Source organism: Puntigrus tetrazona, chromosome 10, assembly GCF_018831695.1.
Source record: "Puntigrus tetrazona isolate hp1 chromosome 10, ASM1883169v1, whole genome shotgun sequence".
NCBI classification, from domain to species: Eukaryota; Metazoa; Chordata; class Actinopteri; order Cypriniformes; family Cyprinidae; genus Puntigrus; species Puntigrus tetrazona.
Genome location: NC_056708.1, coordinates 8,402,736 through 8,425,759, shown reverse-complemented (window position 1 = coordinate 8,425,759; position 23,024 = coordinate 8,402,736). Strand labels below are relative to the sequence as shown.

The 23,024-nt window shown below is 35.0% G+C and overlaps 5 protein-coding genes across 10 annotated transcripts in view; 3 read left to right on the top strand and 2 right to left on the bottom strand.

Moving 5' to 3' along the window:
• ggcx (gamma-glutamyl carboxylase) overlaps nt 1–5,424 on the bottom strand; it is a 6,595-nt gene extending 1,171 nt beyond the window's left edge. The window contains exons 1-13 of the mRNA XM_043250626.1: nt 5,222–5,424; nt 4,397–4,603; nt 4,147–4,305; nt 3,365–3,530; nt 3,218–3,296; nt 3,019–3,125; nt 2,752–2,915; nt 2,366–2,670; nt 1,273–1,404; nt 829–980; nt 555–724; nt 334–464; nt 81–228 (exon numbers count right to left, since the gene is read on the bottom strand). Coding sequence (XP_043106561.1) covers nt 81–228; nt 334–464; nt 555–724; nt 829–980; nt 1,273–1,404; nt 2,366–2,670; nt 2,752–2,915; nt 3,019–3,125; nt 3,218–3,296; nt 3,365–3,530; nt 4,147–4,305; nt 4,397–4,603; nt 5,222–5,252 — 1,951 coding nt within the window. The 5' untranslated portion in view covers nt 5,253–5,424. The remainder of the gene's footprint in view (nt 1–80; nt 229–333; nt 465–554; nt 725–828; nt 981–1,272; nt 1,405–2,365; nt 2,671–2,751; nt 2,916–3,018; nt 3,126–3,217; nt 3,297–3,364; nt 3,531–4,146; nt 4,306–4,396; nt 4,604–5,221) is intronic.
• The window catches only part of cadm2a (cell adhesion molecule 2a), a 1,030,129-nt gene that overhangs the window by 606,730 nt on the left and 400,375 nt on the right, over nt 1–23,024 (top strand). The window lies entirely within an intron of this gene.
• Nucleotides 6,433–13,990, top strand: gmcl1 (germ cell-less, spermatogenesis associated). 2 transcript variants are annotated; one of them, XM_043250637.1, is made up of 15 exons: nt 6,433–6,616; nt 7,073–7,259; nt 8,481–8,604; nt 8,682–8,778; nt 8,891–8,988; nt 9,429–9,541; nt 9,632–9,697; nt 9,792–9,876; nt 10,830–10,920; nt 10,988–11,128; nt 11,210–11,279; nt 11,363–11,438; nt 11,984–12,129; nt 12,442–12,529; nt 13,254–13,990. In XM_043250637.1, exons 2-15 carry the CDS (start codon nt 7,084–7,086, stop codon nt 13,392–13,394), a joined length of 1,512 nt encoding a protein of 503 aa, XP_043106572.1. In that variant the 5' UTR covers nt 6,433–6,616; nt 7,073–7,083; the 3' UTR covers nt 13,395–13,990. The 2 variants fall into 2 exon arrangements, with proteins under 2 accessions (XP_043106572.1, XP_043106573.1); XM_043250638.1 differs by having other exon boundaries at nt 6,433–6,629.
• Nucleotides 14,157–15,893, bottom strand: fam136a (family with sequence similarity 136 member A). Its single transcript, XM_043250659.1, has 3 exons — nt 15,601–15,893; nt 14,620–14,760; nt 14,157–14,534 (listed from the first exon to the last, which is right to left on the bottom strand). Exons 1-3 carry the CDS (start codon nt 15,685–15,687, stop codon nt 14,346–14,348), a joined length of 417 nt encoding a protein of 138 aa, XP_043106594.1. The 5' UTR covers nt 15,688–15,893; the 3' UTR covers nt 14,157–14,345.
• Nucleotides 15,935–21,128, top strand: pcyox1 (prenylcysteine oxidase 1). Of its 3 annotated transcripts, XM_043250634.1 has the most exons (7): nt 15,935–16,068; nt 17,169–17,315; nt 18,420–18,626; nt 18,728–18,902; nt 18,994–19,205; nt 19,912–20,064; nt 20,184–21,126. In XM_043250634.1, exons 2-7 carry the CDS (start codon nt 17,204–17,206, stop codon nt 20,852–20,854), a joined length of 1,530 nt encoding a protein of 509 aa, XP_043106569.1. In that variant the 5' UTR covers nt 15,935–16,068; nt 17,169–17,203; the 3' UTR covers nt 20,855–21,126. The 3 variants fall into 3 exon arrangements, with proteins under 3 accessions (XP_043106569.1, XP_043106570.1, XP_043106571.1); XM_043250635.1 differs by lacking the exon at nt 15,935–16,068 and having other exon boundaries at nt 20,184–21,127; XM_043250636.1 differs by lacking the exons at nt 15,935–16,068; nt 17,169–17,315 and adding an exon at nt 17,656–17,911 and having other exon boundaries at nt 20,184–21,128.

Below are 23,024 nucleotides of genomic sequence, written 5' to 3'. Positions count from 1 at the left end.
AGAATTTAGGTTTACATTACAGTATTAAATGACACGTTAAAATATATGTTACGTTAACAAAAATTAAAAAATGAACATACCTGTTCCATTGCGTACTTTCTCTTGAAGTTCAGAAAGCTTTGTGAAGTTTTTCTGAAGCTCAGCTTCAGTAGTATTTACATAGATGTACATGTAACACGATGGCCCTCCAGACGTAGTGTACACCTTATGATATGCACCTGCTGGAATCTTAATGCACAATAATGACATTTATCACATCGGTTCAATATAGACACATTAACAATACTAAGAATTTAAACGGTAGAATGATTAAAGAAGAATCTACAATTGTACCTGCATCTTTTCACCAGGTTGCAAACTATAATTCTTCTTCTCTTCCACTATTTCAACATTCACCAGACCTCCCAGGACTTGAACACTGGTGTTGCCAAGATCCTCACTCACAAAGTTTTCAAGATAAAGGCCTGTGGATTTAACAACAGCAGTAGTAACTGAGAATCTGTGTGGGTAAATAAGATAATTTAGTAAAAAAAAACAAAAAACCAAAGACATACCTGGGAAGTCAGCGATGAAGACCACCTCAGTCTGGTTGTCTAAAGACCCTTCAATCTCCTCAAATTTATTTCTCCATGGTGAGAGATCAACGAGCAGCGGCATGAGCCATGAATTGGGATGGAATGGTGACCAGTCAGCCTTTACGATGTCAACACGTGGGTCAAATATCCTTCAGGCAGAAAAATATATTTTTACCTTTGGTTTTGGATTATTATTCCGTATGAATTAAAGAACATCTAGCAATATAAATTGAACAGTGTGAGCATTATTAACCTTTGCTGGAAGCGGTCATTAATAGACACCCATATGTCAAAGTAGATCTCTGGGTCTGAGATGTTGAAGTGTGGCAGATTTTCACTCAGGCAAGTGGCGTACTGCTTCAACATGTCTCCATGGTCTTTCCATCTCCGACTCTGAGTGAAAACCTGTACCACAAAGCATATATAAAAAGGTATTATAATGTAATGGTACAATTTCTGCAAATTTCCCTAGGTGCTGAAATAAAGGATATTGTGGGCCAAAAAAGGTTAAACTCTATTTTGACAGTACCTGTAGTACATCGTTGATTTATCATGAAAAATTAATTTAGAATAACTTTTGCCCATATGCTTTGACTGCATGCAAGTTAATGAAGCCTTTATCTATGGACATACATTTTTTCATAAACTGAGGTATGCTAAAATTATAACCAAGAGCTTATTGTATTTATAGACTCACGCCAGGGTTCAGATATCCCATCTCCCCCGTTACTCCGTCTCTGTAGGTGATCTTGACATGTTGATGTGAGCGAGAGTGAACCATCATGTCCCATGAGTAGCCATACAGTCCATTTGTCCAGTTATTATAGCCCTGTACAGACAAGAGATTTGGTTTTTAACATAAAATAATAATAATAATAATAAATGTTACATGTGTTACTGGAATGATTAATAGTTAAATGACAATAACTGTAATAAAAATAAAAATGTTAAATTTAATAATAGTAATAATAAATAGGATAAATTATATATTTTGGTATTACTGGCTGGTATTATTAAGGAATGGATAGAAAATAATAATAATGTTACATTGATACCAAGTTAAATAGTTTAATTAAATTATATTTAGAATAAAAAATAATACAACTGTTGCATTAAGTTAAATAATTAATAATGTTAAATACAGATGGTTAAATATGTCAATACATTAAGTTAAAATGATTTCAAATTACTAATAATTAACAAGTTCATATATGTTAATAATAATATTATAGTATTATTAAATTAAACTATTATTTATAATAATAGTTACACAAGTTAAACAATAATAAAAAATTAAATAATAAATTCCACTTTTTTTTAATAAAAAATAAATTCAAAAGATTGTGTTGCCAGGGTGTTGGTGTCTAGCCCAAGTCAAATAAACCTGTCCCTGCACCACATTCTCTAGATCTGGCTCGGGTCCCACCTTCAGAGGAAGACTATATGATTTTTTTTACGAGTGTTGTTGTATTACATAATTCTAACTGTGCTTAATTGTGTATAAATAGTATTGTTATAGCAATAATGTGCAACAAGATTCACAATGTATCATTCATGTTTTGCATGCCATGTGTTTTAGGCTGATCAATTTGTTCAAATCTCTACCCATAGTGATGTCTGTTGTAACATGAATAAATCTCTTCACAGCAAGGCTTCTGATTCCTCTTCCAAAGGTTTGTGCAGATGTTTGCTTTGGTTCACTATCTGTGTTTACATTCATTGTGAAAGTGCTGTATCCTCTGATAGGCTGAACGTTCTAGACCAAACTGTGCTGAAACAATATAAATCACCTGCGTGATGAAGTGTGAGTACGGCAAGAAGAACTGTTCTATGATGTAAAGGATGGCGAAGATGGCTCTAAACTTGTGTTTGAAGCTCGGAGTGATGGGTTTGGGAGCAGCTTGAGCCTCTTCTTGCTGTTCTCGAGATTCACTGGGTGGTTCTGGGTAGACACAGGAGGAGCTAGAAACCGGGGCAGGAGAGACAAAGGGCAGTATGGGCTGGAGGAACTCTGGGAAATGGCCGAAAAAGCGTCTTGGCCAGTCGGGGTAGCAGAAGAGAGGACTTGTGGCCAACATGGTGTAGGAAAACATTCCTAGGCATAAAAATAAAGATAATGAAAATAAAGATAACACCAAATCTTTTGGGTGAACTACTTTTTATGGGACATTTTTACCAATGCTAAAAAGCTGGGAATTCATGCAGTGGAAATAGCTGACAAAGAAGAAGGCAACGGGACGTGTGGCATCGAAAAAGAGCAGATAGCCAGCTGTGAGGTCTAAGATCAGACCTCCACCATGGACCACCATCAGACTGATCAATTCAACAGGCAAGATTAGCCTGAAACAGAGCAAAGGAGTAAAAAAAAAAACAAAAAAACACAAACATTATGCTGATCTATAAATACAATGTTATACTTGGACAGAAGTAATTGGAGGCTTACTTGAAAGGGTCAAATAACCAATGGTGCGCCAAGTACTTCATTGAGTATCCTTCCACCCAATCAGCATCCAGTTTCTTGACTCCAGCAATAAAGTACACTATGAAGATCTGTCAAGGGCAATGCACATTTAATGTCTCATATAGATAACCTCCTCTAACACAAGGCTGATATTTCTGAATATCGAGATTCATCAGCTGACCTGAGTTCTCAGCATAGTGTAGTTCCAGAGTGGTACATGGGCGTTCCTTTTCCTAGGGTTTCGAAGTCCATCTAATGACCTGCGTTATGACGATGTGTCAAATATATTTGTTGTGTATATTTAAGAGTGAGTGTCTAAATACTTTACCAGTATCTGTTGGCATCCATGAGTGTGAGCTGAAAGCCAATGAGTCCGTACAGATAAGAATGATTGTTCCAGGTTGTTTTGTCCAGGAAGAAAATGTACCAGTAAGTGGATATAAACATAAGACAGGCAAGGCGATAAAAACAGCCGAGCATGATACCAACAGCACCTGCAAAACACACATATGTTTATCAATCTTGTGAATGCAGTACTTCTTTAAGGAGAACATTTGCTTAGATTGATGCAATTTGGTTCTGAAAGTAAAAATAAATGTACTAATTTTCAATATTCTGGCCATGTTATGGCTGATAACTAATATTTATCAAAATAAATTAAAAAAATAATGAATTTATGCAGTGTTATTTAAATAACAGGGATATTTTTTCAGTTCTGAATTTTTTAATTATATTTTTTTAAAGATCATTTACAATATATTCTCTCTCAATATGGTCTAAGAGCCAATATATTGTGACTCTACATAAAATATATTTATTAAATAGTATATTTTATAACACTTAAAAAAACATATAAAAAAGAATATAAATATATGAAATGAATATACACTACATTTATGTACAAAATATTTATTATACAAAAAAATACAATCAATACTAAATATAAATCATCTTTACCAGTTGCTTTAATCAGATTTATGTCATTTGCACTGTGAGGATTGGTTTACTCCTATGGACAATATGAATGTGCAAAAATACTTCCACAAACAAAGCCATATAGGAATAAATAGCAGTCAATGTTTTATATTATATAGAGTTTTTTAAACTTACCAAGGAACATCACAAAATACACAAAGAACATCCAGTCCATGGGAAGGGGCTTCAGGAAGTTGAAGAGGGGGAAGCGGCACACTGGTGCCCCATCTAAATACTTGTAATCCAGATGACTTAGTCCTCGCTCCTGGGTGATGTCCAGTGCCATGAGCATACCTGAGAAAACAGGACGCATTAACACCCAGACCACAATACATAATTATGGATGCTGTGAAATTTTATATGCCACGCATGAATGAGAACTCACCAAATAAGAAACGAAAAATGCCCAAAGAGGCTGGGTCAGTGGGGCGATTGAAGAGACATACCAGCCGATGCCACGAGGAGATGTCTTCCTTCTCAAAGCCAAAGAGATGCTTCATAGTGCTGGTATGCTCCACTTGGGCTAAGGTTTCCTTTTTGTTCTCCTTAATGCTCTTTTTCTTCATTTTGGATGGTTCAACGTATGGAGCACCTGTGGAAGCGAATCAGTGTTTCAATAAGATTAATTAAGATTAAATTGGGAGCAATACATTTAAACTGAGAGCAATAGGACACTTAGAATTAGAACTTAGAAAGTCCAGTACATCCGATTGTTGTTATCCTGACGAAAAAATTATATTATTATAGAAACACATCTTATCTCTAGAGTTTCATATGATCTCTCTTTCATATCATTATGTTGTTTTTTTTCTTGTTAATTTTACAGCTTTGAAGTTTTGTTAATATTTGTGTCTATTTTCTTAGCTGAATGCATTTTAGGAGCCACATCGGATACAAAGTTGCCGGAATAAAACTGAACTGAGAACTCAATGTCTGCAATACATCCAATCCATTTTTTATTAGTACACTTCATAATATACAACAAAAACATTGCGTGCATTATTTTCGCCTCTACTAAACAAATAAAATAACATCTATTTGCATTTTAACTATTACTGCTTATAATTAAGCAACGATGTGTAAACCTCAAATAACTACATACATACTAAAGCTAGTGTCCAAGTAGGCAACGTCGTTTGGTAGTATATTACTCATATATCATATATATCATCTCTTTATGCCACTTTTACTGTAGTAATACGGTATTTACCTGCTGTCGCGTCACTCGCCCCCGGCTCCATTTTGCAGGTTGTAAACCAGTCCGCAATAAACGTTACAAAAGGTTTGTCTGTCTTAAACTGACCGAAAAGCTTTCATAACCGACACACAGGTAGATTTCACCATAGGGGAGTGAGATACGTGTCAAACAGACACACAGCACCCTGAAAGGTCGGCTCTTAGCAGTTAGGTAGGGCACTGTGTCGATGTCTGAGCGCTCATTGGCTGGTTCCAGCCTAAGCCCCGCCCAGCAATGGCCAACTGGAAACGAGCCGCGCCTCTATTGGTCAAAGCTGAGCAACGTCACAGGGTGGCTGTGGTTTGATTTTGGGTTGAGTTTGAGAATTTTATAGTGAATCAAAATATTTTAGCTAAATATACCAAAAAAATGTAATGCAAAAATCTTTAATGTCGCAAGCGAATATCTGTCTTAAAAATTGTAACTTGCAGTTTAACGATTACATGTTAATTATTTCATCACAATATCACAAATCTTTAACTGTTTGAGTAGATATTTGAGCAGGCATTATTGCCCTCAAAGTCAATACCGACAATTAATTAAAATGAATTTAAAAAAATGAAATGTAATATATGTATTGTGGTTATTAAAAATCTGCCAAAAAACAAGTAAAAGAAACCACCAAATCAATAAGAGGAACACTAAATAATATACCAAAGTCAAACTAAATGTACAAGGACCAGAAACAACATAATGTAGAATAACTCCGCAGCAAACACAAAACTTTCCCGTTTGGTTATTTTTTGGGAACTAAAAAATGACGTTCTAGAAACATTCTTCTTAGTTTTTTACGTATCTTATTTAAAATAATTACAAATAAATTAAACAACATTCCCTAACGAATGATTGATTATTAAGATTTTATTTATTTATTGTCAAATAGTAATAAGAATTTACAAATATAGCTCTATAATGTAATTGTTACATTTGTTAAGCTCCATAATAATAAGCTACTTGGAACTGGTGGACAACAAGCAACATTTTGGTATGAAAACAACAAAGAAAGTCATTCATAACTGGGATATTTATCTCTAGGCCTACATATCAAGACTAAGGGACTAATAGTAAAAAAATATACAAACACGCAAAAAAAAAGGTATGGGATTAGGACTTGAAGTATTCCTTTAAGGCTTGTTGCGTCTCCACGACACTGGGGGGCAGCAGCACCCGACGAATATCACAGACAACCGTGACGTGGAGGAGAGGTACATCCCATTTTTCAAACTGCGGATTCCTTTATCACACATTTTACAGCCGATTTTGATGTATGGCTATTAACAGCTAATATATGCGTTCGTTACACGCCTAATGATGCATCTGCATAGCGGTTGATAAGCAGATTCCAGTGTGTGTCCAGTACTTTGAGAGGTAGGGGCGTGTGGTGAGTGTTTACAAGAGGCAGTAATGTTTACCAGTGTTTTGTAACATACATACGACAGCGTATGCAAAAATAACAAGCTCATGATGTTAGGGTAATATAACGGTGACACAGAAAACGTCAAGTCTACATCACGCCACAGTCACTTCACAACGTAATATCACTGTTTTCGTGCGGAACCATCAGCCTGAAGCTTTCGTAGTTGAAACCATTGGATTAAAATTTTATTAATATTAATTTAGGCAAATACACTTCAGGTAATGCACATTAAGCACTGGAAATTGACCGCTGTCACCTGACTTCACTCCGTACAGTGTTTGAGTTGTACTATTTTTAGATAGTACTTTCTGCAGGTGGCACCCAGAAAAAAAATGTACCGGTTGTACAGTTGTCATGCCACGTCAGTGTCTGTAACATTACTAAATAGGTGGTGTCTGTTTTTGTAGGCTGAATAATTATGGGTTCACTTGGGAGCCGCTTCCAGTCATCACCCCGGGGCCCAGAGGAGGCTACGGACAGGCAGTGTGCTGGGAACAGACACAGCTGTGAGTGCAGGAAGAGGAAACGCAGCTCACACTGTGAGTGTGATAGCGAGCCCGAAGAAGAGGACAGTCAGCTGGACACACCACGCAGGTCAGAACGCGTGCATCGCACTGGGACACTCTAATGTTTAGAGTCTAAAGTCGGAGGTTCGAGAGACTGTACTAGCTGCCAACAGCTACTGGTGTGTGTTCACTATAGAGCACAAACTCCATGTATGGGACACCATGCGTAGCCAAAAAGCTCTTTGATGCAAACTGTGTTGTTAAAAGCGTTATATAAATAAAAATGATTGATTTTCTTACCGCTCAAAAGTTTGGGTTGGTCAGATTTTCCAAATATTAAAAAAAACAGTTTTGCTCACCAAGGTTACATATAGTTGATCAAAAATACAATAAAACAATATATCTCTCACAATATTCACGTCACAATAATATGCAACGCTTATACCACTTCTTGCAATACCACATCTAAAATTGTTTTTTGTTAATATATTAGACATATAATACAAACTGAAGAAGAGGACAGTCAGCAGAACACGTCATAGAGTGGTTGTTAACTTGTTCTTGTAAAAGGTTACATTTGGCATGATTCATTGGCTTGAATAGATTTGGACTCTTTCTCCTCTCTCCTCTGACGGAATAGGTGATAGAATAGAAATATTTGTGATGTGTGTGTGTGTATATATGTATATGTGTGTCTATATATGTGTGTATATATATATATATATATATATATATATATATATATATATATATATATATATATATATATATATATATATATGTGTGTGTATATATATATACATGTGTGTGTATATATATATATATGTGTATGTGTATATATATATATATATATGTGTATGTATATATATATATATATATATGTGTATGTGTATATATATATATATATATATATATATATATATATATATATATATATATATATATATGTGTATGTATATTTAATCTATATATAATAATTAAAAATAATGATTAGTTCTTATAATAATTAATCAACATAGTAAATATGTGACTTTGTGGGTTTACCATATTTGATGATATTGCCAATATCTGCAATGCATGCTATGCAAAACTGTAGTATTGTGAATATTATTTAAATTTGAAAGTCTTTTAAAAAAAAAAAAAATTTCCTGTGGTAAATCACAATTTTTAGCATCATTACAGTCTATCACATAATCCTTAAACTGTGAAAGGTGGGACATCTGCATTTTCAGATTAATAGATTTGTACTTATTAAATGTGTGTAATGTTTTGGGTTTTTTATTTATGCATTTCATATATCTGTGGACAGGAAAAAGTTGAAAAGCACTTCTAAATACATCTACCAGACACTGTTTCTGAATGGAGAGAACAGTGACATCCAGATCCGTGCCCTGGGGCAGGAATGGAATCTGCATAAAATTTACCTGTGTCAGGTTGGTCCAGCTGTTCAGTTCTCCTTCCTGAGTGCTGGAAACATTAATTGATTTCAATGTTTTTTTCCAATTGGCAGTCTGGCTATTTCTCCAGCATGTTCAGTGGATCTTGGAAGGAGTCTAATATGATGGTTATTGAGCTTGAAATACCAGACCAGAATATTGACACAGAGGGTAAGGTTACCTCTCTAACATCTCCTTGATACGATAAATAAGTTTAGTGTTGTTTTTATTTTGTTGACACCACATATTCATATCTTGACCATGTTTTCTTCTCTCTATACAGCCCTGCAAGTGGTTTTTGGGTCACTTTATAGGGATGATGTGTTGATCAAACCGAGTCGGGTTGTTAATATTCTCGCTGCTTCTTGTATGCTTCAGTTGGTGAGTACGTCCAATTTTTTAAAAACGAGATCATTAGTATATGATTCCTTAAAGACATACAATTACTCAATAATAATAAACATTTTATAAGCAACAAATCCTATGAAAATGATTTTTGAAAGATTGTGACACTAGACTGAAATAATGATGCTGAAAATTCAGGTTGGCCTCACTAATTAATTAAATTAATTAAAAAGCTAGGTTTTTATATATATATATATATAAATGTTTAAATGTACAATTAATATTTAGTAATGGTTAATAATTGTAATGTGTTTTAAAGTAAAAGATTTTGTATTTTGAATAGAATAGAAGGAACAAAGAGTATAAATGTATGTGTTGAATTTATAAAAAGCTATTTGTTTTTTAATGAATGATGTTACCTCTGTAATCACCTTTCTAGGATCATCCTTTAATAACCTTCTTTTTGTCTTTCCCAGGATGGACTGATCCAGCAGTGTGGCGAGACCATGAAGGAGAATGTAAATGTGAAGACCGTGTGCAGCTATTATAACTCAGCCACCATGTATGGCTTGGACTCCGTCATGAAGAAGTCGGTGGTGTTGTCTGATTTTCTGTTTGGTTATTCTCTAAAACATCTCACAGCATATTAAACATTTTGAATGTTCTCTGTGCATTGCAGGTGTTTAGAGTGGCTACTCAATAACCTGATGACGCATCAGAATGTGGACCTAATGAAGGAGCTTGGGTACGGTCTTACTCTAGTCTAGTCTATCTAGTCTTTATCTGATATCATCTGAAGGTTTTTAGTGCTTATGTTTGGTCTATTTTAATGTGTGTAGGGCCGAAATTATGGATCAGCTCATTCAGTCTTCTGATCTTTTCGTAATGCAAGTGGAAATGGATGTCTATACAGCACTGAAAAAGGTAGAGGACGACATATATTGTCATCGAATTTTGTATTATAGGCCAGGCTAGATCTGCCCTATGTTTATTGCCACTTAATGGATATTACATTTAAGTAAAATGCAATAAGTTTTTTAAAGTCCATTTATGTTTTTCTTAATTGTTTTGCAAAAATAATTACTTTCATATAGTTTCATGTAGTATATTTAGTGGATTCAGACAACTCATGCTTGCTTTCATACATTTTAGAAAAATCCTATAAAAAATTACTATGATAGAACAGACATTTTGAAGTATTTATTTCTTTGTAGTGCAATTTATAATGCATTATGCTCACCTTAATAAGATGGTCAAATCATTTAAATTAAATTACAACATATCTTAAAATGAAAAACAAATTAATTTCATTGAAATGTTTAAATGGTATAGTACCTATTCTATTTTTTAATATATGAAATGTTTAATGTATATATTTTTACAATATAAAAATTATCATTATAAATATAAAATTATAAAATATATATGTGCAGCCTGCTCTGAGTGTTCAAATTTGTATTGCTTCCGACTGTAACAGTGTTTTTGATATTTATTTTTGTTTTTCACAATAATAATATTTATATACTAGTATATTTTATGCATAAAATTTTGATCTAAAAAATGTATTAATATATTTATTTTTATTAAGTCAAACACTAATAACCATATAAGAAGAGCACATAGTTTATCAATATTACTCTGTACATGTATAATTACACTGAAACATAGACACTTTAAAATAAAGTGTAACCCGGTGTTTCAAAGATTGTAAATACAATGTTTTTTTGGTTTTTTTTTTACATTTTTATAGTTTAATCTTCCATTATTTTGTACGTTCTTCTTCTTACAGGGTTTCATTTGGTGTTTTTGGTGGTACAGTGCAACTACATCATTGCCTTCTCTTTTGATTCTTTCTTTTTTTTTTTTTTTTTTTTCAGTGGATGTTCTTACAGCTTAATCCATCCTGGGATGGGCCTATCAAACAACTTTTGCTTGATGCAGATGCCTGGCTGTGTAAAAGAAGAAGTGGTACGTTGCACTTCAATTCATAAATACATTTATATAACCTTCCCCTGACTGTCACGCTCGCACACAGAGGCTGGAGAAGAGGAGCCATTTCTGAACACAGATGACGGCGTGCCCTTCGTCCCTGTTTTCAGACACATACGCCTGCAGTACATCATCAACGACCTGGCCTCGGCCCGCATGCTGGAACGGGACAACATCCTACCCCCTGGTGAGACCCAGCTGTGCCAATGTTTTCTGAGGTTGAGATTATTGGGGCAGGTAACTCAACTTCCTCTTTTGCCGTTATCAGAGTGGCTGAGCGCTGTGTACAAACAGCAGTGGTTTGCTATGCTGAGAACAGAACATGATAATGATAACGGGTGAGAGAACGGACCAAACAGCTTTCTTTGCTAAACATTTAAATGTGTCGTGAATTGCAAATAAGTGAATGTGATTGTTACAGACCACAAGAGGCCAACAAAGAGGAGTTTGAGCTGAACAGCATGCGCTGTGGCCGAAAACTGACCAAAGATGGAGATGTGAGTTAGATTATTGCTATTAAAGGGATAGTTCTCCCAAAAATTTTACTTATTTCATTAAAGGGGCCATATGGTGTTGCTAAAAAAGTGTGATACAATGCGTTTATGGATTTTAAAGGGATGGTTCACATAAAAAATTCAATTTGATGACACAGACCAATCTAAAGAAACAAAGTTACCTACATATGGATGACATGGGAGTAAGCAAATAAACATCACATTTTCAGTTTTGGGTAAACTATCCCTATGGCATGAACTAAGTTCATAAAACACATTATCTTCATAAAATTAAGGTTGAACCACAGATGACCAATGATTTATTTTATCAGTGGCTTTGTTACATTTCTGAGACTTGATCGTTAAAGGATCTTTGCCCTCTATGAAAGGTCAAAGAGCTCTCAGAATGCATCAAAAAAAAAAAAAAATCTTACTTTGAGTTCCAAAGATGAACGAAGGTTGGAATGATTTGTGGAATTAATGACAGAACTGTGTTTTTTGCTAGTTAAGAATGTTATGTCTATATTATGCGTATCTTGTCTCTGCAGTACTGTTGGCGATGGACAGGGTTCAATTATGGCTTTGACCTGCTGGTGACCTATACAAATCGTTTTATCATCTTTAAGAGAAACACTCTTAGTCAGCCATGTGGAGGTGCTGTCAGCTTACAGCCACGACGACACCTTGCGTACAGGTGAGCTGTTACAACTCCTATTATATATATTTCTGACTCAGCGGGGAAGGAAAAAATATCTGTAAAGATATATATCGTCATTAAAACCCTTCAGCTGCAAATGGATACAATGTAATAAAATAAACAAATGTATATTTTGTATGTTTTCTCTCCGCTAGCCTGGTAGAAGACAACGCATGAAATAAGACCCCAAAAATGTTGATAGTAGCATCTCTTGCCTCAAATATAATGCATATTGTATTATGTGTATTCTAAGTCATTATTTTAAATTTAGTATTTACAATTATTTTGAATATAATTTCTTTTTTTCAGATTGCGCCTTGCTTCATTTGATAACAGTGGAAAAGTGGTTTGCAGCCGGTCAACTGGCTACCAGCTTGTTACCCTTGAAAAGGACCAGGTATTCTGTCTTAAGGGGTTAGCTCGCCCCAAAAAATGAAAAATGAAGCTGTTTCATACTCGCCTTCGCGACCTTTCTTTTATCCAGTCAGAGTTATATTAAGAATGAAAAATCTATGTTTCAAGTGTAATAAACACTTTGACTTTTTTTTTTCATTCTCTCGGCTGTAGATAAACATACCCAATGAGGAAAAAGCTCTTTTTTTTTATCATTTTTCTGTTCATATGCTATATATATATTTATGGGAAAGAGACATGAGTTGCTGTCAATGCAACCAGTAGTGATCGCCAGGCTCAGTGTAATTCATTACCAGCGTTTTGTTTTCTTTGCGCTCTCGTCAGTAATGAGGGACTGCTTCGGCCAGATAGCCAGCATGACAGATAGCGAAACTGATAGAAAAGTGTTTATCATTTGAAATATAGATATCAAAAAAACAAAAAGCGTGAAGGGACATTTTATTACTGTTGCGGGTACTTTATTTAATGCAAAAACACCCGGTTAGTCTCATGGAAAGGGGGGTCTAGACCTTTTCAATATAACTCCAATTAGAATTCGCCTGAAAGAAGTAAGTCACATACACCTAGGATGCATAGATGGAACGTAAAACCAGCATAATTAAATTTTTGGTGGGGTAAACTAACCCTTTAAACATAATAAATCATTTTATTTCCAGTTATTTCAAGGCTTGATTTGACTGAACTAGTCCTTTGTGTTACAATGGCAGGAATATGTGGTGATGAATCTGGACAGCCGGCTCTTGTCTTTTCCTCTGTATGTTTGCTGTAACTTCCTCTACACTTCCCCGTCCAGTGAGAGGAGAGGTGACACTCCAGAGCCGGAGAACAGTGCACGGTGCGTGTCGTGACACCCCACACACATCATAAAACAGCCACGTCAGCCACCAGTCCCGCCGCCGCCTTCTTATAAATTACAATTTGTTGACTTCTTGTATATGATTTCAGTCATTTTATTTGTATGCTTAATTTGTAAATAGTCAGGTGCCTTTTAAATTGTATTAGAGCTAAGAGTAAGTGCTCTCGGTCACGAACTTCCTTGATTCTGTTTGTTTGTTTTGGAAGTTGTCTTGTATGTACACTTCTTAGTATGGTTATTAATTTTTTCAGTCATTCCTTTTTGTTTGTTTGTTTTGTTTTTTAAAGAAAAAATATTATCTGTCTTGTACTGTTGTATTTGAAATTGGTGCTAATGTGATACATGTTGTCATCATTTGTCAATGCATGCCGATGTAGGAGAAGTAAGGGTTTAACAGGCATGTGTTGGTTTACCAACAGGGCATTTTTTCAGTGACTGCCACAAGTGTCCAATGAAGCAGTACGATTTTCAATATTTATACACAATGTGCTTTTGGTTAAATATATTGTTGGACCATTGCGTCATATGAAATAAATATGTTAACTGCAGTGTGTAAAACATCAGTAATAAATTTCATTTGTACACAAATGCTTGTGTGTATGTGTAATATCTATATCTATATCTATCTATATATATATATATATATATATATATATATATAGATAGATAGATAGATAGATAGATAGATAGATTTCAGTTTCATTGTCCTGTCCGTCTGTGTGTGTTATTATTATAAAATATATTATGAAATCCCTTTATCATTTAACAGCCAGCAAGCTGGTTTGATCACATTATTTATTGTCTGTACAAAAAACAAACAATATGGACACAGAAATCAGCACAAACCATTCACCAAGTCACAGTTAGGCGATAGCAAAGACCACATTCTTCTATCCAGTAAACTTATGAGTCCACAAGAATTATTTCATACAGCCTACAGGCTTCACTGAGGTATTGAGTTCAGGCTGTCCTTCAGTCTGCGAGTCATGCTGGGCAGCAGGTTCAGGTGCTCATCCACACAGCTGCTTACACAGCTGTCCATCAGCGCCCGCACGGCTACCTCCTTCCCCCCGGAGTCAAACAGATCTTTGGCTTTGTCATTACAGTGCATTGTACACCTCGAGAGACGATCCTGTAGATAAAGAAATCGGTTAGTCTATATGACATTATTACAGCTGTAAGACTAAAAGTGGGATGGATGGTATAAGTCCACTGACCTGAAACTGCTCGAGTTCACTGGTGACCAGTCCTTGAGCTTTAGCCAGCGGTGCGTGGCAGCGATCTATACACTGGTGCACCTGGTTCATGGAGTGGCCAGGATTCTCACAACACTCTGCACTGCAGCGGAACATACGCCCCTGAAGTTTGAAAGTGCATCATAAACCATTTCTTAAATCAACCTTTCACTAAGAAGCGATCAAAAACTATACAGATGAGCTAAAGGAACGGTTCACCCAAAAATGGAAATTCTGTCATCACGTGCTCACCCTCAAGCAGTTCCAAACCTGTATGAATTTTTTTTGGATTCTGCCGAACACAAAGGATGATATTTAGAAAAAATGTTTATAACCAGGCTGTTATGGGTCACCGTTGAAAATACTACAACGGTCAATGGTGACCTAAAATAGCCTGGTTACAAACGTTTTTCAGAACAAAAAAAAATTCATAAAGGTTTGGAATGACTTAGTATAAATTAACTACATAAATGATGTATTATTATAGGATTAGTAATTAAAACAATTATGGACTTCTGTTATAGTTTAGGGTCTGTAAGATTTTACTATACAATACTACTGTGAACTACTATTACAATTTAAAATAATTTTTTTCTATTTAAAAATTTCTATTTTTCAATTTAAAATTCATTTTACACTAAAATTAAGTCCTGTTGATGCAAAGCTGAATTTTCAGCATCTTTACTCCAGTCTTAAGGGTCACATGATCTTTCTGAAATCATTCTAATACGCTCATTTGCTGCTCAAGAAGCATTATTATTATTATTATTATTATTATTATGCTGTATTGTATGTATGTGTGTGTGTGTAGAAGCACTGTTAAATTTATTTCAGTATTCTTTGATGATCAGAAACCTCAAAACAACATTTATTCAAAAATGTACTTTTGACACATTTAGTACATCCCAGCTAAATTAAAATTCATTAAAAACAAAAGTATTCAGTACTAGGTATATACAGTACCTGCATCTTACGGATGTGATCTTTCTCCAGACTCTGAACCATATCCTCCACTGCCTTCTGCACGCGAGCCTGCTGTCCTTCTGCCATTCCTGATCTCACATCAACTGCTTTTATTTCCAGTAAACGTTAGTAATAAAGATAACTAGTTACTGCTTCAACCAGCGGACTCTATAAAGCCACGACTCAAACCCAACAGATTTGACTAACAAAACCTGCAAATAATTACTGAAACGTTCAAATGTATCAACCTGAAGTATCCTGAAATTCAATAATTCTTCAGTAAGGTCACCTCCTACTACACCTAAAAAGCATGCTACCGGTAATTACGCCACTTCCGCCGCGTAACGAGTACTATTTCCGTTTCCGTACTTCCGTACTCTGCTACTGCTGGATTTCACGTTTTCACCTGTTTTATGCAGTTTGTTTCCTCACACTTTATTTAAACTTTTCACCCTGATATGTAAACAGGTGAGATACGTCGTTTTTACAGCTGCGCAAACTGGAACGTGACATGCATGAATATCTTTGTACGCGAGTCTGATTAAATAGTTAAAACTTCTCAACTTATTGTTCTGCTTCGATGAGACTTCGCCCTCTGTAGCTACATAGTTGTTAATGCCATTAATAATAATGCATTATTATTATTATTATTATTATATTTTTTTATCAGAATGTCAAAATTGTCAGTTGGTTTTCTCTTAATGCTTGCGTTTAAAAACAGACGGAGCCCAAGGCGACGCGCTTTCAAAGTTGAAACTGTTGAAATATGCAATTAATTTGTTGTTTTATGTAAACGGAAACGTACAATTCTAAACGGCATTGCGTTTATGAGCTAAATTATGCAACAGTCGAAAAGCTGCAATATATTTTAATGTTTTTAAATCAGATGTTCTCAACCAGGTGGCCTCCGTAAACTCCCCATAGGCTTGCTGGATGACTTAAGTATTAAAATTAGTTATTGTTAATATACTAAAAGAAATAACCGTACTCTGATGTATATAGATTTTTATTTAAGGAAATAAAATGATTTGTGGTTTATTTGTGTGTAAATACTCTAAATTTCTGCTAATAACCGTAGTAAAAAAAATAGTACCTTTATGTTATCTACGGCAGATGAATAACTTATGCAACAGAAATAACAGGAAAATTGCTGTTCGTATCAGGCGTTGGGGTTTGTGTTGGAAAAGTGACTTTCGAATCAAAAAGTTTATTTATTTATTTTTTTTTAGAATTATACTCAAACAAATACGTACAGTGGCATATAAATAACAACAAGACCAGCGAGAGAGAAAAAAAATAAGTCACAGAAAAGGTAAAAGAATCATTTTTAAAACCTGTTTTTAGGGAAATATATTATGCAGTAATGAGTCGTATTTCACACCCATGCAAGACATTTTTATGGTTTTCTCCGCTCGTGTTATAGACCAAATAATAATTTGAGTCTGTTAGCAAGCAGCATAATTTGTCTTTTAAATCAAGAAAACTGAACTCTCTTTTAACACTGACCCTTTTCTAAAGTGCATTTCTGATCTCATGTAAATGCATCATTTACCTGTTTTTTTTTTCAGATGTTGATATTATAAAAAAACACTGAATCCATAAAATGCTTCTGAGACGCTTGTCGGTGAAGGCGCTTCTCTTCTTTGGTCTTTGTCAAGTTGGACGCAGGGGTTTTGCCTCTGCACCTGAAGTGAGAGAGGCACCAAAGAAAATTGGTATGGTAAACTTAACATGATTCTTTGTACTGGCATAGGAAATAATATAAGATAATAAGAAAATAGGATTTAAAAAATGTTTCTAAATAAAATATAAAATAAAACATGGTTGGTTTTGTGGTATTGTATTTGTTATTTCAGGCTTTATCAGACTCGTATAGTATGATATAGTAAAAATATAGAGCTCATACGGGAGGGAGAAGCTCTGTAATGCTTTATTTTGTGGGTGAAACATATAAAGCAATGCGATAATTATTGAGAGATAATCAGAGCTGGGTAGATTACTTACAAAAATGACAAAATTTGTAGTCCATAATATTATCCGTTAGATTACATTTTTTATGTAATGTGATCAAATTACTTTAACTTTTGATATGTTAAAATATGTTTACTTACCTGCATGCCCTTTGATCATTCATTTACTTTGTCAAAGTTTAGCACTTTTTAGTACAAAATTTAAGTAATTTTATGGTTATAACTGTGTTTAATTTTTATAATATGCAGATATGAATCCAACAACAAAAAACTTGTGAAAACATCTTTCAGGTAGTCAAATATAAAAAATAGTGGAGCTCTGCAGCCATCTACTGGCAAAAGTGAGATTTTATTTTTTTTTCATTTTAAAACTGTATTTTCCAATGGATGGGAAAGTCTTACACTAAACCATGTCAGATAAAATACAATTATTTGTTTATATCAATAAAAGTAAAAATTATTATATTATATAATTATTATACTCAATTATTGTGTTACAAAAGTACATTTTGTTGCCTCAAAGATCTTTTTATTTGTAGATCTACAAAGTGTTGACCATCGTACATCGTACGGTCTCATGCCATTTTTAGAAAGAGAAAAAAAAATTTGACAGTGTGAGTCAAAAAGACACGAGACCACACAAGGGTTAAATGTAAAAAATAAAATAAAAACGTAAATCCATTTAAATGAGATTGAAAGGCAAAAGCCTTCCAAAGACAGTAATACATGGTTAAAAAAAAACCCTAGTTTTTCGATTACAGAATCAATGCAGTGGTTTGTGTGCAAAAGTCAAGTATTATAGGGTTGTGTTTGGTGGTATCTGATTGGCTAAATGCATTTCTTTTTCAGCAATAATTGGCGGTGGTATTGGAGGCACAGCAGCAGCATTTTTCTTGAGACAAGAGTTTGGACCGGCAGTGAAGATTGAAGTGTTCGAGGCTGGGACAGTCGGAGGGCGTCTGGCCACTGAAAACATTGGAGGATATGAATATGAGACAGGGGGATCCATTATTCACCCCCTCAACTTGCACATGAAGTACTTTCTGGACAGACTCGGTCAGTACATCCCTCTAAAGCTTTTCTTATGACGTTCTTCTCCGAAATGCAGACCTGGATTCTTTCAGTTCAACTTTGCATATGCCATACTCTTTGATTAGGTCTGTCTCAACGTGGGGATGTATCTTCTAAACTGGCAATATTTGATGGGAAGGAGCTGACCTTTGAAGAGAGCGACTGGTTCGTAGTGAACTTCGTACGCATGCTGTGGAGATATGGATTCAACTTTATTCGAATGCATATGTGGGTCGAGGGCATACTGGACAAGTTTATGAGGTTTGTCTCTTTGTGTTTTTATTTCTTCTAGCGAGGAATACAATGAATATAATCAATTGTTACTAAATTCCCATTTCTGTCCTCTCTGTAGGATATATCAGTACCAGCAGTTTGGGTACTCATTCTCCAGCGTGGAAAAGTTGCTTCATGCTATGGGTGGAGATGGTTTCCTTACACTGGTCAATCAGACGCTGGAGGAGGCCATGCTGGCTGAGGGCTTCTCTCAGATTTTTCTCAATGACATTGTAACGCCCGTCACAAGAGTCAACTACGGCCAAAGTGTCCGAATCAATGGATTTGTGGGTATGTCTATATTAGATGTAATGACCATTGGTGACATCTACTGTGCTAATGCATGATTATTTTATCACTGTTTGTCAGTGTAATTTTTAATATTTCTCAGGGGCTAATAAGCGATGAAACTAGTATTAAAGTATTTTTCATAAATTGTTTTACGTGTGTGCCAAAATAAAATCATTTGGTGCAGCTAATGGGCAATTATCTTATGACTGTTTGTTAATTTCAGTTAGTGTCTTAAAATAGGCGAGTTAGGTTTAGGTTGTAAGATGTCATATGGTGCGAACCCTGGACAATGTCATATTTATAAATTTATGATTTTTTTTGGTATGTTTACCTAAATAATGATCAAGATATGTACACTTTACTTGCAACAATTGCATTTTAGAGTCACGACCTTGACATTTTTATTCTACATCAGGTTTTTTTTTTTAAATTAAACTAGCATTAATGACGCACTTCATGCACTTCAGAGTATTTGTTTTAAACTAGTTCAAAGCCCTGTTCTCAGTTGTGTACACGTATTTGCCATTGCATCATAGAAAACATTCGCTGCAATAATTTATCAGGCATTTTTGCAGTTTTGTTTCAACAACTTGATGCGTTGCCAATATGTTTTGCATCACTACCAGTGGCCCTCCCACAAAATCCGTTGGGGAGAACTGATTTATTATATAAAGAAGTGTGTGAATACGGCATATCGTATTTGTAGGGGCTGTTGCACTAGCAGGAGCTGACTCAGGATTGTGGGCAGTGGATGGAGGGAATAAGATGGTCTGTTCTGGGCTTCTGTACCACAGCAAAGCTGAACTTGTTCCAGCTCGTGTTACAGCCATCTCCATGAAGATGAGACCATCCAAAACTGGTACTGTTCACTTTTAACATATAGAGATGTTATATGAGATAGAGAATGTTTTTTATATATTAATATGCGCACTGCAAACAAAAGTTATATTTAGAAATGTTTTCTGTTCGCCCTTTCAGGCATCGCTGCAAATTTCTATGAAGTGAACTACGTTGGTGAGTCTGGTGCCGCCCATTCCATGTACGACATAGTTGTAGTTGCCACACCTCTCCACCAGGGCATGTCTGACATCAACTTCTCAGGCTTTTCTCCACCCATTCCAACCCACTTCCCTGGCCGCTACCACCAAACGGTGGCCACACTGGTCCACGGTCTGCTTAATGTGTCCTATCTGGGGACCACAGAGAAGCCAGACAAGTTCTTTGTTTCTGACGTGCTCACATTGGACAACAAAGAATCTGAGATCCACAGCCTGAGCTCTCTGGACCCAGTGAAGATTCCCAGAGGTTACTCACGGAGCCCTGCCAGCCAACGCAAAGTATGGAAGATCTTCTCCTCCCAGTCACTTTCCGAGAAGAATCTGCAGCAAATCTTCCTTTCCTGGGATTCTGTGTCAGAGAAACGCTGGCTGGCATACCCTTCCTACAGCCCGCCGCACCGCAGGACGCCTCCCTTTATCCTCCATGATCGCCTCTACTACCTCAACGCTGTGGAATGGGCAGCCAGTGCCATGGAGATGAGTGCCATTTCCGCCCGTAATCTGGCTCTGCTCGCCCACCATCGCTGGTATGAGCAGACGGCCAGAATCGATCAAGAGGACCTTCACACCAGACTCAAAGGTGAACTTTGACAGAGATGAGAGATTGGATTGTGAAAAGGAAGACCTGTACTGTAAAATTATTTTTTTTAGGTTATTACACAGGTAGGTTATTACAAATAAGCATACCCACGATTATCATTACTGAAATAAGAAATGGGATTCACTAGTGGGATTTGTCTTTGAAATAATCAATGACTTAAAAGTTTACTAATTCTATTACTTTGTCCCATACAAAACGTGGCCTGGTATTTAAAGTAGAATCATTTTTATTACAAATTATCTACAAAATATTTCCTTAGGAAACTCGACTCAATAATATTATTATATATATATATATATATATATATATATATATATATATATATATATATATATATATATATATATATATATATTATTATTAATTAATAAATATATATATATTAATATATATATATATATATATATATATATATATATATATATATATATATATATATTAATTAATTAAGGTTGGGCCAAAAAAATGAACGATGATATCACAATGTTGAGCTTCAACATCTAATGTTTCTCATGGCTCTGGTTATATGGAAAGAAAATACTGTGCACTACAGAACTCCTTAAAGAGAATAAATATGAAATGGGTGGAAAATATATATGTCAATACTTTCTTTCGCAGAATTATCATAAAATAATTCATATAATTGTGGTAATTATACCATAGCCTACCTAAAATTCGGGGCATCAGGGAGCTGCTATCATGCCTGCCATTGAAACTGCTGAACGCACAGTCGCTTAGTTTAGGTAGCCTACTCTGTTTATAGCGCAAAGCAAACCAATCACACATTTTACAAGATTATTTGCAAATCATTCAGCCTTAGTCATCTCTCCTACTTCACTGTGTTTATGTGGTGAGTGAAATTGTACTTTAATGTAACAGGCAACTGTTAGAGACCGTTATTTGTTTTCCATGCCTTTCTGAATATAAATGTACACTTCAGGCCTGTCTTTCTGTTGTTTAATCAACGGACTGTAGACCTACGGTACACCTTTGAGCACATCCTCCAATGATAATTTTACGTCACGCATACTATTATACGCCATTTCACTAATACATACGAACAACACACGAATTACACATTAAAATAAATATAAATCTAAAAAGCTAAATGAATCAATCCTATAATAGATAATGCTTCAGCTAATTATTATATATTATATCAGATAAACCATATTTAATAAATGTGATTTTGTGTTTTGAATTGCTAAAAGCTACATTTTTAAATGTTCATTTCATACCGGGTAAAACAGCAAGTTTTACAAACTAACAAGCCATAGAGAAAACAATTATTTTACTATTTTTGTGCACAGTCTGTCTCTATTCATTTTTAAGTGGCGAATCTCTTGAAACCTGTCAAGAATGTGTGCTGTAAAATCACAATTAAGTATGTTTATCTGAATTTCTGTGCTATAATTACTACTGCTACTTGTGTGTGTGTGTGTGTGTGTGTGTGTGTGTGTGTGTGTGTGTTGGTCACTGCCATGTTTTCTAACTTGAATACAGCCTTAGTGACCTATAACTTTAATATGAACTCTTATAATTGTATTCTTCCTGAAAATGTGCATTTAGTATAATGCTAATTATTCTTGGTGCCTTAAAGTGTCTGACAAAAGAAAGCTTAAATGACAGTTGAAAATGTAAAAGAAAGTATTTGGGACATGACGTCAGTTGATGTGTTACCTATATTTTGATGACACATTCTCCACCTAAATTCTTAAATGTAAAAAAATCGATGATAAATATCTCCCAGTTGCACAGACAATCACAGTCCTGGCAAGCTATAAATATTAATACTAGTGACACATGGGCCCCAGCTTTATATGCGTTTCTGACTCATTCCTTTCTGATTAATGGTTGGCTTGTCTTTAGAAAGCAGACGTTTCCATTCAGTTTCATATTTTTGTTTATTTTTTTTAATGAGAAGGAATGGTGTTATATATATGAAATAAATTAGGAGTGCTTTTATAAGAACAAATGGATGCCGTTTAATAATTTGTCAAACACAGTATTGATACTGATTTTGTTGAAAATCACAACCTGTTTACGATTGCAATAAAAGTTAATGTATTTTAATATGTGATTAAATGTCTTTGTGTATAAATCTTGCATACCCATTTACTCATGTGACCCCTGTAGGCTTCATATAGTCAATAAAGGGCC